The sequence below is a fragment of the Ylistrum balloti genome, unplaced genomic scaffold (assembly GCF_031769215.1).
Source record: "Ylistrum balloti isolate Yb309-2 unplaced genomic scaffold, AGI_CSIRO_Ybal_v1 Utg370566, whole genome shotgun sequence".
In the NCBI taxonomy this organism is placed as follows: Eukaryota; Metazoa; Mollusca; class Bivalvia; order Pectinida; family Pectinidae; genus Ylistrum; species Ylistrum balloti.
In genome coordinates, this window is record NW_026782355.1 from 804,337 (window position 1) to 819,321 (window position 14,985).

A 14,985-nucleotide genomic window follows, 5' to 3' on the forward strand; every position below is an offset into this window, starting at 1 on the left:
GCCAAATATTCTGCAGTCCAGCCTCGGTCCTGATCTGTACCTGACGTTTTTCTGACAAGTAGAACTGTTCCAACCGTTTCAACTGCTTACGTGAAAGCGCCCTTGGATATGCTACATACAAACTATGACCAGCTGTTGAATACGTGTCCCAATATAAACAGAGCCAAGGTCAGCATTGTGAATGTCAGTGTCGTAACCCAACTTGATATACTTGTGGTAGTGTGGTGACCATCATATTAGACCAATCTACTGCACCAATCAAACACCTATTCACACTGGTAACTTAATTAATGAACAATACTAGAATACAGGTGCAAACTCGGTGTCACACTGATGCTTAAAGGTCACTACACGAAAATTTATCTTCACTGTTCATGTATGTTTTAACACAGATTTATTTAAGAAAAATGTAATGAAAAGAACAATTATCCGGTGTGAGAGAATGAACAGACATTGAGGTGACTCACACTCGTGAAAATTATCGATATTTTCTGTCATACCCAAGATACATTAATAATATGTATTGGACGGGAAACTCTGTCTATCACCTTTACATACATTTCACTGCCGTTTATATTTCAAGGTAATTCAAGCTGGCTTACTGATGTAATGAGTCTTCGGTATTGTTGACAGTGTTAGAAAGGTAAATACTATTGATGTAGTCTGTAAAATATGGACGTTGTAAAAGTCGAGGTTAGAATGGAGAGTATAGTAGGTGTAATTCATCATTTCATAATATAGACATCCCATAATATTTAAATATATAAGGTTAAGAATGGGAAGCTCATAATCTTAAAATGTCGACCCAGAATAATTTGCCTGTTGAGACAAGAATGATTTGCCTGTTGAGACAAAACAAGTGTGGAACTTTTTATGTATCAATTGACGTTCTTTTGAAATTATGCATTAATCAAAATTGTGAAATTGAAGTTTAGGGGTTGTTTAGGGGTAGTGGATCATCCCATCTAGTTTCTGACATTTTTTTCGATCACTTTTTATTTCTTAAGTCACCTCCCAGGAATAATGATTAAGGCCCTCGGCATCACCGGCGAATCCTTGATGGAATAAACAGTTGTCTGATGCAATCAAATTCGCCGTTTATCTTTACTGTATCTGATGCTTGGGTCGTTTGTAAAATCTTGCATGGATCGATGCATGTAACATACATCTGTGACTATGGTGAGCAGATAGCACGAACTGTTTGTATCAATCGGCCAATAACACAAGTCATTAGTATTATTTTATTTCAGTAAAACAATTAAAATTAACATGAAGCCGACAATATATTATGAACAATGCCATTAGTGAAACATTGTCTATACGATTTTATACACGGAACAAGGTGAGTGTTGAGAAGAGCATCATGTTCAATGAAAATATTAAATCTGGTTATAAAAATATTAATGTCTTTAAGTAAATTGTTATGAAGAGATTTTAACGATGTTATCATGCTAACCTTAACATAAAACAAGATCTTTGCTTGATTTATAAATGGATCAATCTCGATTTGTAGGCTTAATTGGGATAGGTTGCTACTATTTTGGAAGTGTGGTATGACATAGCTTTGTTATTTCATCGAATGATAGTTATCAGTACGAAATGAAGCCACATTATCAGTCTTACTACCAGGAGTGTTTATGATTTGTATATTATTAACAAATGATTCATGACTTAACACAATACATTCAATGAATCAGTGTGACAATATTACGATCTCAACGTTAATGAAATGTGTCCTTAACGCACTAAAGAAGTGGGACTGTTGGCGATTGGTTTTCCTCAGAAATCTATAGTCAAATGCTTGACATAAATTTTAAACATATCGACAGGAAGATTGTCAACACACTGGGTACAAGTTGTCCTGCAGCATTTATTTCCTTGCGCTTACAGTCGAATCTGTAGTCGCCGACACACGCAGCATACTGCATCACGTGCGCCACGTAATGCTGTTCTTTAACGCCTTGAATAAGGTGTGCCATCGGACCACGTGCATATATCCCAACGTCCTCTCCTGCGTGGGTCTCGTAGGCTAGAGGGATGGCGCTCTCAGGTGTGTAGTCTTTAGCAGCTACAGAACAATAAGGATGTATCATAAGGATAAAAATTTAAGATAGGCAAAATCAAACCAGTTACATCGATATGAAGTAAAACATAATTGAAATCCATGTCTTTACCTATCTTTCTTCCGAAAACAACTTTGTAAGATGGAGCTCGGCGTATTTGCTTGTTAAATTAACATAACTGAAGATATTTGATAAACTTTTGTACAGTCAATTGATCAGATGTTATGTAAGTTCCTACTGGATTTCTCAAGATTGCAGATGTCACGAATTTCTCAAGATACCAATTGGACCATGTGAAATTGTGGGTTATCAATGAGACCTTAAAAAGCAAGTGTTCTTTATAAACGAAGTGATCAAAAATAGAAATGAAGAAGAAAAACTTACCTGTGTTGACGTTGGTGAGGTTGACCCTCGTTCCATTCAGTACCCGATTAGGCCCGTTACCATAGCCTAACACGGTATACGGGAGACCGTCAAGAGGTGGTTCGTCAGATTGCGGCTCCGCAATACCTTAGGAATAAAGCATCAACTTACTAAACATTACACCGAAAGAAAAGGACTTTTTACACGCTTCTGGAAAGACGCATCACTGTATCTGATTTAAGACATGATCCTGAGGTCAACGTTTATCAATTGTTGTATTTTGACACCCAATCACTTATTGTGAGTTATAAGAAATGTCCTCTGTTGATAAGGCCAACCCTTGTGCGAAGCCCAAGAAAAGTGATTCCAGTCCTAAATGGAGTCATCTTTTCGTCCACTCCTTAAAAAATCTGTTAACTCGAAAACGAGTGCCCTATCTGTCGGAAATCTAAACATAACCAAAATTCCTCTGGTCTCAATAGCAGACTACTATCGAATATGAGACCAGAGTATAAACTTTATAAAAAAATACGAAATTTCTCTGAAACAAGAAATAAACAAGTCAAAAGGGTCATAATCAAAAGTGAAATTCAATCAAATTTGAACAGAGTAAGAAAAGAGGAAAGTTTTTTCACGGAAACCACTGAAAAAAGAGATAAGGTGCTCCGCAAGAGGAAGCGTCTCTGCTTCGTCGGCGATACCCGTTATATAAATCCTGGTCAATCCAAGTATGTAATGTCACATTCCCAAATAAGAATACGGTAAACAACAACGGGAACAGCAGGTATACTATTAAGCATCATGTGCGTATATACGAAGGACATTGTCAATACATTTCTTGTTATTATACCAGAAAGTGAACCTGAAGGATTTCGGAAAATATTTGTGACAAGTCTAGCTAAGCGCTACATTTAAAAAGTCGTTGAGATGATTAATTTCGCGAATTTGTTTCGAAATTTTCGAACGTAAATCGCACACGAACGAAAGTTGGTGTACAGTAAAGTAAATTAGCATAATCCCAGCAGAGAGAAGCTTACCGAAGATAGGATTTCCCCTCTGTGTGTAGCCCCCGATGTTGAACACATGGGAGTGGTCGGAAGTGAAGATGATGAGAGTGTCTTGTATTGACGTCATATCGACTGCTTTTTTGACTGCCGCTTCTAAGGCCAACGTCTCCTCTAGGGCGTGTTTAGCCAAGGAATCATGATGGGCGTGGTCTATACGCGCACCTGTTTTAACAAATAATGTTTGTTTCGATCAACTCATGCCACGATCTTTTACATAAAACAACGATTCGTGTTACTTTCAATATCATCTATATATTATTTTACAAACATATAAGCGAAACTTCCGATTTAGTTAATTTTTCACTTATTTCTTAAGTAACACATTTGAATAGCACCCTTTAATACAAAATATGTAATCAGACACAGAGAGTCGATAAAGTAATTACACTACATCACACAGCAGTTTCATCCTTCAGTAATGTCAATGGCCTACGTATTTGAAATCTAGTAGGCGAAGTCTATGCCCGTTAAAAGCAGGCAATCATTATAATCCATATCAGGGGAAACATCAGGGAAATTTCAGGTAACCTTCAAATGGCTGGTAATAATAATCGTATTTTTAAATGAAAAATGTAATGGGTGCATACCTTCCACCATCATGAAATAACCCTTATCGTTCTTTTTGAGTATGTTGATAGCTTTCTCTGTAAGCTCGGCAAGTGTTGGTTCACCGGCTGATGACGAATCACGATCGAGTGAATATTGCATGTGGCTCGGTCCAAACAACCCTAAAATGTAAAACGGTCGTGTCATATGAAACATCTTTTTCATGTACATATGAATAAAAAAAATCGTTGAATTGTAATTACGAGAGATCCAACAGGGATCTTGGCACCCATAATTGCATGACCTTTATTTCCTCTCTATAAGTTCTTTCCCTTACTTTTTCTTCTTTGCCTTTTTCCTCTTAATCATATTAATTTAAATACAATTTAGAAAAGAGCGGTTGTAATCTGTCGCTGTCAGATCCAAGATGGTCAACAGTTTTTATTTTTATGAACAGTTCCAAAATGGACAAAGTGCAGCTACAGACAGAGGGGAATCTTCAACCAATGAGTCAATGGCATCTACATGTTGACTTACGTCCTCTCAAGAAAGAGTGATAATAAAGTTAATTTTAAAATTGTAACATGGACACCTGCCAGCCAGGTTGTTTTTCTGATCAGCCTTAAAAACTGATACTGTATTGGCCAATGGACCATACACATGGAATCTGGGATAAATCAATCCAGTTATTCTCAAGAAATAAAAGTACCATTTTGTTGTGTAATTCAAGCTGTCCGCCTTACGACATTTCGTTTTTCTAATCGGTCCAAAAATCAAAAACGAAAGGGACATTAAAAAGGACCAAGCGAAAGCAAGATAAAATCATTGATCATAATGTAAGTATCTGGTAATCATCTGAGGAAAAGTCTCCATATCTAACACACAATTTCTATTTCCAATAGTGTATCTATTTAACCTGCATGATGAACCTGGTGTTGACATGCATAACTTACCTAGAAGGTAGTCCGTGTTTGCGGGGTTGATGTTATCGAACTGTCCTTTGTTCCATACATACTCATGCGAGCGGCCTTTTGTGGTCTGAATATCTTTCCATATCTGAATACAAATACAAGAATCATGCAAATAACACTCAGTTATTCCTAAGAAATGCATGCGAAAAAAATTCACGTTTTACAGGTGGCATTTTGATTTGTATCTTTAAATTACTTATGTTGTATCTTAATGACATAGATGTTGAACATTGAAAATATGAAGTCGAGAATAAAGGAGAAAGGATTGTATGGAGGTCTTATAACGGAATCAATTATTGTTTTTTTTTTACATTAGATATGTTCGTACATGACACAAGTCTGATTTTAACACTATACGAGTATGTTACATAACTAACTGGGTGATGCCTCACAGGGACTGATATAAAACTGACTGTTCTTCTTGAGTAAGATCTACATGGAATGGAAACAGATTGTACGATCCAAAATATCGCAAAGTTTATAATGATCTACCGCAAATCTCTAAACTTGAACGCTTTAACGAAAACTATTTTCCCAAGTCTTCAATAGGTATAAATTGTTATAATGTTTTCAATAAATGATGATTAATTGTCTTACTGTCTTCTATAAATGATAATTATTTATCTTACTGTCTTCTATAAATGATAATTATTTATCTTACTGTCTTCTATAAATGATACTTATTTATCTTACTGTCTTCTATAAATAATAACAAACTGTCTTATTGTCTTCAATAAATATTAATTAATTGTCCTACTGTCTTCTATAAATAAAGAATTGTCTTACTGTCTTCTTTAAATGATAATGTGTCTCTGTCTTTAATAAGTGATAATTCGTTGTTATTTACTATAAATCATGATTTGTTATATCCTCTGTCTCTCAACGTATATATGGTATCCTAAACTAACCTGTATAAGATCGTGTCCATCCCGACGCTGTCGCTTGTCGACGGTGTTGGTCTCTGGGTCGACCGTGCTGTTAGGTAGGAACGACCGCCTTCCGCCACCCAGTACAACCTACTCATAAATACTAAAATTTATATCTCAAGTCCTCTGTAAGGAGCTTGTAAGGCATTGAACATTAAATAATACAGTTTTTTATACACTTGTATGGCGTCTGACGTCAACTTATAAATGAAATCATACAGAGTATAAATTGCACGTGAGATGTGATGACCTGTTAGTCCAGAAACTCCTGTTGTTGAGTGGACATGCGAATGAGGTTCAGTGTACGTAAAAGATACTTTTACATGTACGTATTCTGATGTGAAATACTTGAAGAAATTTCTGTTTTTATTGTAACGTAAAATTGGTGTGCTTTATCCTTTTATCATTACTAAAAAAAGACTGTTACCAAAATTTGATTGATTAATTGATTGTGTGTCATACATTGATGTCGCTGTTGTCATATATCAGCTGATAGGCGATATCCTTGCAGTCTCCAGGAATACCAGCAGTTTGGTAGTCCCCCTCCCAGTCTCTGTTTGGCGTGTGAGCATACGCTGACGCGGGTGTGGCATGTGTAACACGTGCAGTCGTTACTACGCCTGTAGACCGACCTGTAACGGCATATCAAAATCAAAACTTAAAGTTTTCATTTTATATTCTTTTTATCATACATATGCACAAATTAACATACCCAGGTAATGACACGAGAATACAGCAAGGAGGAGAAAGATAATTCAAATTACATACATTTTGTAATTGTTTCATCTGTTATAAATCAATTGCACTTTTCAACGGAAGGTGCTTTTGACAAAATTTTCCAATTTTATTCATAAAGATTTTATAAACAGATTTCTTCTATAATGTTACGGACACAATATACTACAACTTTTCAAAAAAACAAAAAAGAAAAAAGAAAAAAAAGATTAAAAGATTAAATAGAGTAGAGTTGAAAATGAAATAAACTGCACCATACAACTGTTTCGTCGTTCTAGAACTTGTCAGTGATGTTTGGGCATTTAGCATTGATGCCTAAGAGGCGGTTTAGGAAACTCAAAGTAAGTCGATATGAATGTCAAAATCTGGAGAGAAATATGCCCTAGCTCAATAGATAGAAGACATACAAGAGAGAACAGACTGATCCTGGTTAGCTCATTATATGAAATATTAAGTTCCCCTGCCCCGATTTTTTTTATACTATTTGAGGTAAGAATTCTGACCTGATTCCTGTTGTTTTATACTGTTGGAGGTTAGAATTCTGACCTGATTCCTGTTGTTTTATACTGCTGGAGGTTAGAATTCTGACCTGATTCCTACCGTTTTTTACTGTTGGAGGTTAGAATTCTGACCTGATTCCTATCGTTTTTTACTGTTGGAGGTTAGAATTCTGACCTGATTCCTGTTGTTTTATACTGCTGGAGGTTAGAATTCTGACCTGATTCCTGTTGTTTTATACTGTTGGAGGTTAGAATTCTGACCTGATTCCTGTTGTTTTATACTGTTGGAGGTTAGAATTCTGACCTGATTCCTGTTGTTTTATACTGCTGGAGGTTAGAATTCTGACCTGATTCCTGTTGTTTTTTACTGTTGGAGGTTAGAATTCTGACCTGTTGTTTTTTACTGTTGGAGGTTAGAATTCTGACCTGATTCCTGTTGTTTTATACTGCTGGAGGTTAGAATTCTGACCTGATTCCTGTTGTTTTATACTGTTGGAGGTTAGAATTCTGACCTGATTCCTATTGTTTTATACTGTTGGAGGTTAGAATTCTGACCTGATTCCTGTTGTTTTATACTGTTGGAGGTTAGAATTTCTGATTCCTGTTGTTTTATACTGTTGGAGGTTAGATTCCTGATTCCTGTTGTTTTATACTGTTGGAGGTTAGAATTCTGACCTGATTCCTGTTGTTTTATACTGTTGGAGGTTAGAATTCTTTAGAATTCTGACCTGATTCCTGTTGTTTTATACTGTTGGATAGAATTCTGACCTATTCCTGTTGTTTTATACTGTTGGAGGTTAGAACTGTTCTGACCTGATTCCTGTTGTTTGGATATTCTGACCTGATTCCTGTTGTTTTATACTGTTGGAGGTTAGTGACCTGATTCCTGTTGTTTTATACTGCTGGATTGGAGGTTTGAATTCTGACCTGATTCCTATTGTTTTATACTGCTGGAGGTTAGAATTCTGACCTGATTCCTGTTGTTTTATACTGTTGGAGGTTAGAATTCTGATCTGATTCCTATTGTTTTATACTGCTGGAGGTTAGAATTCTGACCTGATTCCTGTTGTTTTATGCTGGTTGAGGTTTGAATTCTGACCTGATTCCTATTGTTTTATACTGCTGGAGGTTAGAATTCTGACCTGATTCCTGTTGTTTTATACTGTTGGAGGTTAGTTGGAGGTTAGAATTCTGACCTGATTCCTGTTGTTTTATACTGTTGGAGGTTAGAATTCTGACCTGATTCCTATCGTTTTTTACTGTTGGAGGTTAGAATTCTGACCTGATTCCTATTGTTTTATACTGTTGGAGGTTAGAATTCTGACCTGATTCCTGTTGTTTTATACTGTTGGAGGTTAGAATTCTGACCTGATTCCTGTTGTTTTATACTGTTGGAGGTTAGAATTCTGACCTGATTCCTGTTGTTTTATACTGTTGGAGGTTAGAATTCTGACCTGATTCCTGTTGTTTTATACTGTTGGAGGTTAGAATTCTGACCTGATTCCTGTTGTTTTATACTGTTGGAGGTTAGAATTCTGACCTGATTCCTGTTGTTTTATACTGTTGGAGGTTAGAATTCTGACCTGATTCCTGTTGTTTTATACTGTTGGAGGTTAGAATTCTGACCTGATTCCTGTTGTTTTTTTATATACTGTTGGAGGTTAGAATTCTGATTCCTATTGATTCCTATTTGTTTTATACTGTTGGAGGTTAGAATTCTGAATTCCTATTGTTTTATACTGCTGGAGGTTAGAATTCCTGATTCCTGTTGTTTTATACTGTTGAATTCTGACCTGATTCCTGTTGTGGAGGAATTCTGACCTGATTCCTGTTGTTTTATACTGTTGGAGGTTAGAATTCTGACCTGATTCCTGTTGTTTTATACTGTTGGAGGTTGTTCTGACCTGATTCCTGTTGTTTTTTACTGTTGGAGGTTAGAATTCTGACCTGATTCCTGTTGTTTTATACTGTTGGAGGTTAGAATTCTGACCTGATTCCTGTTGTTTTATACTGTTGGAGGTTAGAATTCTGACCTGATTCCTGTTGTTTTATACTGTTGGAGGTTAGAATTCTGACCTGATTCCTGTTGTTTTATACTGTTGGAGGTTAGAATTCTGACCTGATTCCTGTTGTTTTATACTGTTGGAGGTTAGAATTCTGACCTGATTCCTGTTGTTTTATACTGTTGGAGGTTAGAATTCTGACCTGATTCCTGTTGTTTTATACTGTTGGAGGTTAGAATTCTGACCTGATTCCTGTTGTTTTATACTGCTGGAGGTTGAATTCTGACCTGATTCCTGTTGTTTTATACTGTTGGAGGTTAGAATTCTGACCTGATTCCTGTTGTTTTATACTGTTGGAGGTTAGAATTCTGACCTGATTCCTGTTGTTTTATACTGCTGGAGGTTAGAATTTTGACCTGATTCCTTTCGTTTTTTACTGTTGGAGGTTAGAATTCTGACCTGATTCCTGTTGTTTTATACTGTTGGAGGTTAGAATTCTGACCTGATTCCTATTGTTTTATACTGTTGGAGGTAAGAATTCTGACCTGATTCCTGTTGTTTTATACTGTTGGAGGTTAGAATTCTGACCTGATTCCTGTTGTTTTATACTGTTGGAGTTTTATACTGTTAGAATTCTGACCTGATTCCTGTTGTTTTATACTGTTGGAAGTTAGAATTCTGACCTGATTCCTGTTGTTTTATACTGTTGGAGGTTAGAATTCTGACCTGATTCCTGTTGTTTTATACTGTTGGAGTTAAAATTCTGACCTGATTCCTGTTAGAATTCTGATTCCTGTTGTTTTATACTGATTCCTGTTGTTTTATACTGTTGGAGGTTAAAATTCTGACCTGATTCCTGTTGTTTTATACTGTTGGAGGTTAGAATTCTGACCTGATTCCTGTTGTTTTATACTGTTGGAGGTTAGAATTCTGACCTGATTCCTATTGTTTTATACTGCTGGAGGTAAGAATTCTGACCTGATTCCTGTTGTTTTATACTGTTGGAGGTTTGAATTCTGACTTGATTCCTGTTGTTTTATACTGCTGGAGGTTAGAATTCTGACCTGATTCCTATTGTTTTATACTGCTGGAGGTTAGAATTCTGACCTGATTCCTGTTGTTTTATACTGTTGGAGGTTAGAATTCTGACCTGATTCCTGTTGTTTTATACTGTTGGAGGTAAGAATTCTGACCTGATTCCTGTTGTTTTATGCTGGTTGAGGTTTGAATTCTGACCTGATTCCTATTGTTTTATACTGCTGGAGGTTAGAATTCTGACCTGATTCCTATCGTTTTTTACTGTTGGAGGTTAGAATTCTGACCTGATTCCTATCGTTTTTTACTGTTGGAGGTTAGAATTCTGACCTGATTCCTGTTGTTTTATACTGTTGGAGGTTAGAATTCTCATATATAATAATAAATGATTATAAATAATGAGAATAAATAACATATTTATCTTATCATCTACTGGATTTAAGTTACTAGTTCAGAACAGAGTAGAAAGACACTGATATTGACTTCCAGTATATATATATATATATATATATATATATATATATATATATAATACTTTTAATTCCTTTAACATACCAACTTCGTGGTGATTGTGGTGCAATATGTATCATATTTCCGTCACAGGCGGTTAAATAATAAACTTATTATTTCTTGTGTTTCAATTCGGAAGTTAAACTTATTGTGGGGATTTAACCGCGATATTATAAAGTAACGTAATTAAAACATGCCCACGTGTTTGTCATACACGTAGTGTTTAGATGTAAAGTCCGCATGAGTTGAAAAAAAGTACAGGTAGGAACAATTGTACCAGATTTAGTGGAAACATATCAAGATTATGTTTTTTTTCTTTTTAAATATATTTGCAAGCATTCGTTAAATAAGTTATTTTTATTAAAATGATAAAAAAAATCCTGCTATAAATCTTTCTTTAGTGACGCACGTGTCGCCATGACAACTGAAACCAGACAAACCTTTAACTAGGTCTACACTGATGACAAGCTACATGTACTTATGAGATAATTATATGTTCAGTTAAGTAAAAAAAAATTTAGACTCATTTCATGAATTTCATGTGAAATGGAAACAAAGATTCTGTTTATTATGCTACTTTAGAAACGTTCGTGAAAATAGAATTTTATAAAAAGTTTACGACGGCATGTAGTTATGACGTCACAATGGAAGCAATGGAAGCCATCAGCCAATCACAGTTAATCTTGTTTGTATTACTACCGATGAAGGGAAGGTGTGAACGACACACTTACTATAGTATTGAACAAAGTATTGATACTATTGTATTGAAGTATTCAAATAATCGAGTCAAGTATACAACGACCTCTGTGATTGGTCGGGGGCGGAGTTTAGACAACCTGAATAGTTGATCTGACACCCAATTTGTTCCGGTAGGCGGAGTTATTGTACACTATCAGTTACATAACAATTACTAAGTAATCGCTGGAAAAATGTCCGACGACGGCAACAGTACGCAAAATTTTCTTCGACGAAATTATGTCCGATACGAACGGTATGGGGAATCCTGTTTTTGTACAAGGCGATGTGGTTGTGATGGATAATTGTGGATTCCATCACCATAGACAGGGAGAGCGCATTTTAAGAAATATGCTGAAAGAATATGGCGTGTCCCTGGTTTTTCAGCCGCCTTATTCCCCGGAATACAACGTAACTGAATATGTATTCAATGTCATGAGACAGAGGCTTCGGGCAATACCCGACTTGTGTCAGAATTTCTGGAACTTGCAGTAGTAAATGCTCTAGATATTCCGCCCAACCAACTTCAAAGTTTTTTCACATGTTGCGGATATGTATAATTTTCGATGGAAAGATAAAAAATAAAATAAAAAATATATGGGACCACAGAATTCCTTTATTTTTTAATGCAGTATGAATTATCGGCATATATCAGGAGGTCCCAGGTAATTCGTAATTCTTTGTTACATATAATAGAGCTTGGGCTTAAACCGAAATATTTTGAGCCAACCTCCCCCCCCCCCCTTTCAAAAAATAAATATATAAATAAAACTAGTACAGAATGACTATATGACTATATTCACTGTTAAGATGTTATGAATTCTCCGGTACCAGTGATCTAACCTGTTGATATATATTTTGTACGTAAATTAGTTTAGTACTGAGAAACTTTCGTTTTCTCGTTGTACCATCGATGGAAAAGCAAGGTATCATTGGGTGTAGAACGAAAAAAATGGGACAACCCAATTAGGTCTGATCTGAAGCCACCTGTGACTTGGACTCTTCCAATTAACCTCTCGCGACAGTCGAGTGTTTGTAAAATGCCGATGTCTGCACAGTATTTTTTCACCTGGCTCCACCCACAATCGATCTAGACTTGGCTCTGCCAATCAGAGAGCTTGTTGCATAAATTTAAGGAATTCGATTGGTGAAGTACTTCAGTACAATACTATCAATACTTTGTTCAGTACTACAGTACTTGAAACGTTCACACCTTCCCTTCATCGGTAGTAAACGTGAACTATAGCAAAAGCATGGGCTCTATAGTATACTGATACTTGGGTAGTTATATGATAAATAGCTATCATACTACGATCTAATTAGTTACCTTCAGCTTGAAAATGGTCAAGGATACACGTCATTTTCATATTTTCAGCTTTAGAGGCAACACAGTCGGAGATGGCCACCGGGTCTCGGGTACCAACAAGGTACCAGTTGGTCTTCTCCCCACACATCAGGGCGCTGGCTGTAGCGGCGGAGTCGGGCACCATCTTATCGGATCCATAGACCTGACAAACACAGAAAATCAGCCAGTTTTCTTATTCAGATAACGAAAGTTATCGTTATACACTGTCTGTGGATATTACATAGTTGTAACTGTTGAAATAATTAAATTAATATTAATTATCTCTTGTGTATTTACTACATAGGAAATATCCACAGATATTACTATCAAATTGTTATATATATCAAGATAATACACATGTCAACATATTCCAAACACAAATTCAATGAAACAAGGGCAAAATATGAACAAGAGACGGACTTCTGCGGACACTTCTGAAAAAGTACAAGGAGAATTAGAGCAGTTGTTACGGAAGTCTTCTGCTTCATCGCCATGTAAATCCTGGTGAATTCAATAATAGTAATGTCACGTTCTCAAATGAAAACAAAGTATAGAACATCGGAGCAAACAGGCAAACTAACGAGCATCAAACACGCCCAGCTTCACATTGCACAAAGAAACGGAATACTTTTCAATGAGATCACAATGACGATCCTAAAACTACTTCCCAATGATTTTCATCAACCTGCATCTTTTCAAACCATGTGTGACGAGCTTGTCCGTGAGTTGATTTTAATTGGTGGAAAGCTGTCCATGATGGGTTTCTTTGTAACAAAATCCAAAAGATATCATTGTAAGTCAGTATAATCATGGAATATTGAACATATCTTACAGGCAACATTTCCATTTCCATTATGATTTAATGACCTCTTATCATCTAGTTATTTCCCTTCATTTTGAACAATTCACTAAGTAAAATAATGCTTCAGTCATATATTTCAGGATATATTTCAATATTTCAGATGTTATCCACGCGCTGCCTTCTATACACTGGGGTACACGTGATATTGATAATATACAGAACAGTTTTGATTATACTGTCCTTCAATACAGACAGCAATAATCAGTCCGGAAGTAATTTGAATGAAAGCCAGTACAGTAAAGTCGAAGTGATTGTACAATTGCATTGGCTGTACTTTATAGACGTTTTAGTAAATAACTGTGCGCTATAGGGTTCGGTGTAAAATGATGTTACCTTTGACAAGGCTACATTTGGGAATTTTTCGAACTCCAAGACTGTTTCTTCCCCAGGATTGCCCATCTTTTGTCCTTTAAGTATTCTTGATGCCGTTATGGTCGAAATTCCGAGTCCATCCCCGATAAACAGTATCACGTTCTTTGCAACTTTATTTATTTGTTCTAATTTCAGAGATTCATCAAGACTGTCCTTTGCCATTTGATTCCAATCTGTGCTACCTGCTGAAATATAGATATATTTATAATTAATAGTCATAGAAATAGTCATTCTGATAGTGATTCTTTTCTTTAACATTTTCTTTAAATAGAATATCATTGTTCAATACTAGATTAATGGTTGAATGCGCTATTAAATCAAAATCAACCGTTTTTATAATGGAAAAGTACTTTAGTATGTTTATCGACTGAACACCATGCAATATACAAAATGAGTTCTCGGTTGATCAGAGGTGTCGGTTGATACCAGAATTAAGGTTTTCACCTTTGGGAATACAATATCTAAAAAAAAATGACAAAAAAAATAATAATTTCATGAAGGTAGATATGCAGTTGGGTGGTCGGGTGGCGCTAGCCGGAGCAGACTTGAAACGTAAGCTGTCACCTTCCCGACTACATAATTTACCTGGAATAGTCTGGTTTCCTCACACAGTAAGATCAGATTTATGCTATTCTATTCCCTGCGTTACAAGACACATCGACAGTTGACATTCCATATACAACACAATCGCATAATATGATAGTGCACTAGTGCTGAGATCCATCACGTGCTTCCACCGGGCCAACAAGAGTGTTTATTTGGATAATTGGTTCAGCATTTTTGTTTACAGTCGTTTACAGTCCCAGTTAGTTTGAACTTCATAATTAATCAGGTCGCTGATCAGTCGTGACGCCAGACGTCAATGCATTTTTATTCTGTAATGCTAAAATAAGTTACAGGTGTTGTAAGGTATGCAGATGTTTTAAATGGTGAATTATACTTTTGAAATCTT

At 36.0% G+C, this 14,985-nt stretch overlaps 1 protein-coding gene across 1 annotated transcript; it reads right to left on the minus strand.

Moving 5' to 3' along the window:
- Nucleotides 1-1,793: 1,793 nt before the first annotated feature.
- On the minus strand, nucleotides 1,794-14,219 carry LOC132556376 (alkaline phosphatase, tissue-nonspecific isozyme-like). The gene is made up of 9 exons (XM_060220783.1): nucleotides 13,995-14,219; nucleotides 12,782-12,962; nucleotides 6,399-6,568; nucleotides 5,919-6,026; nucleotides 4,993-5,095; nucleotides 4,081-4,221; nucleotides 3,464-3,655; nucleotides 2,448-2,573; nucleotides 1,794-2,068 (listed from the first exon to the last, which is right to left on the minus strand). The coding sequence occupies exons 1-9, from the start codon at nucleotides 14,193-14,195 to the stop codon at nucleotides 1,794-1,796; spliced, it is 1,497 nt and encodes a 498-aa protein (XP_060076766.1). The 5' UTR covers nucleotides 14,196-14,219.
- Between the last annotated feature and the right edge of the window lie 766 nt (nucleotides 14,220-14,985).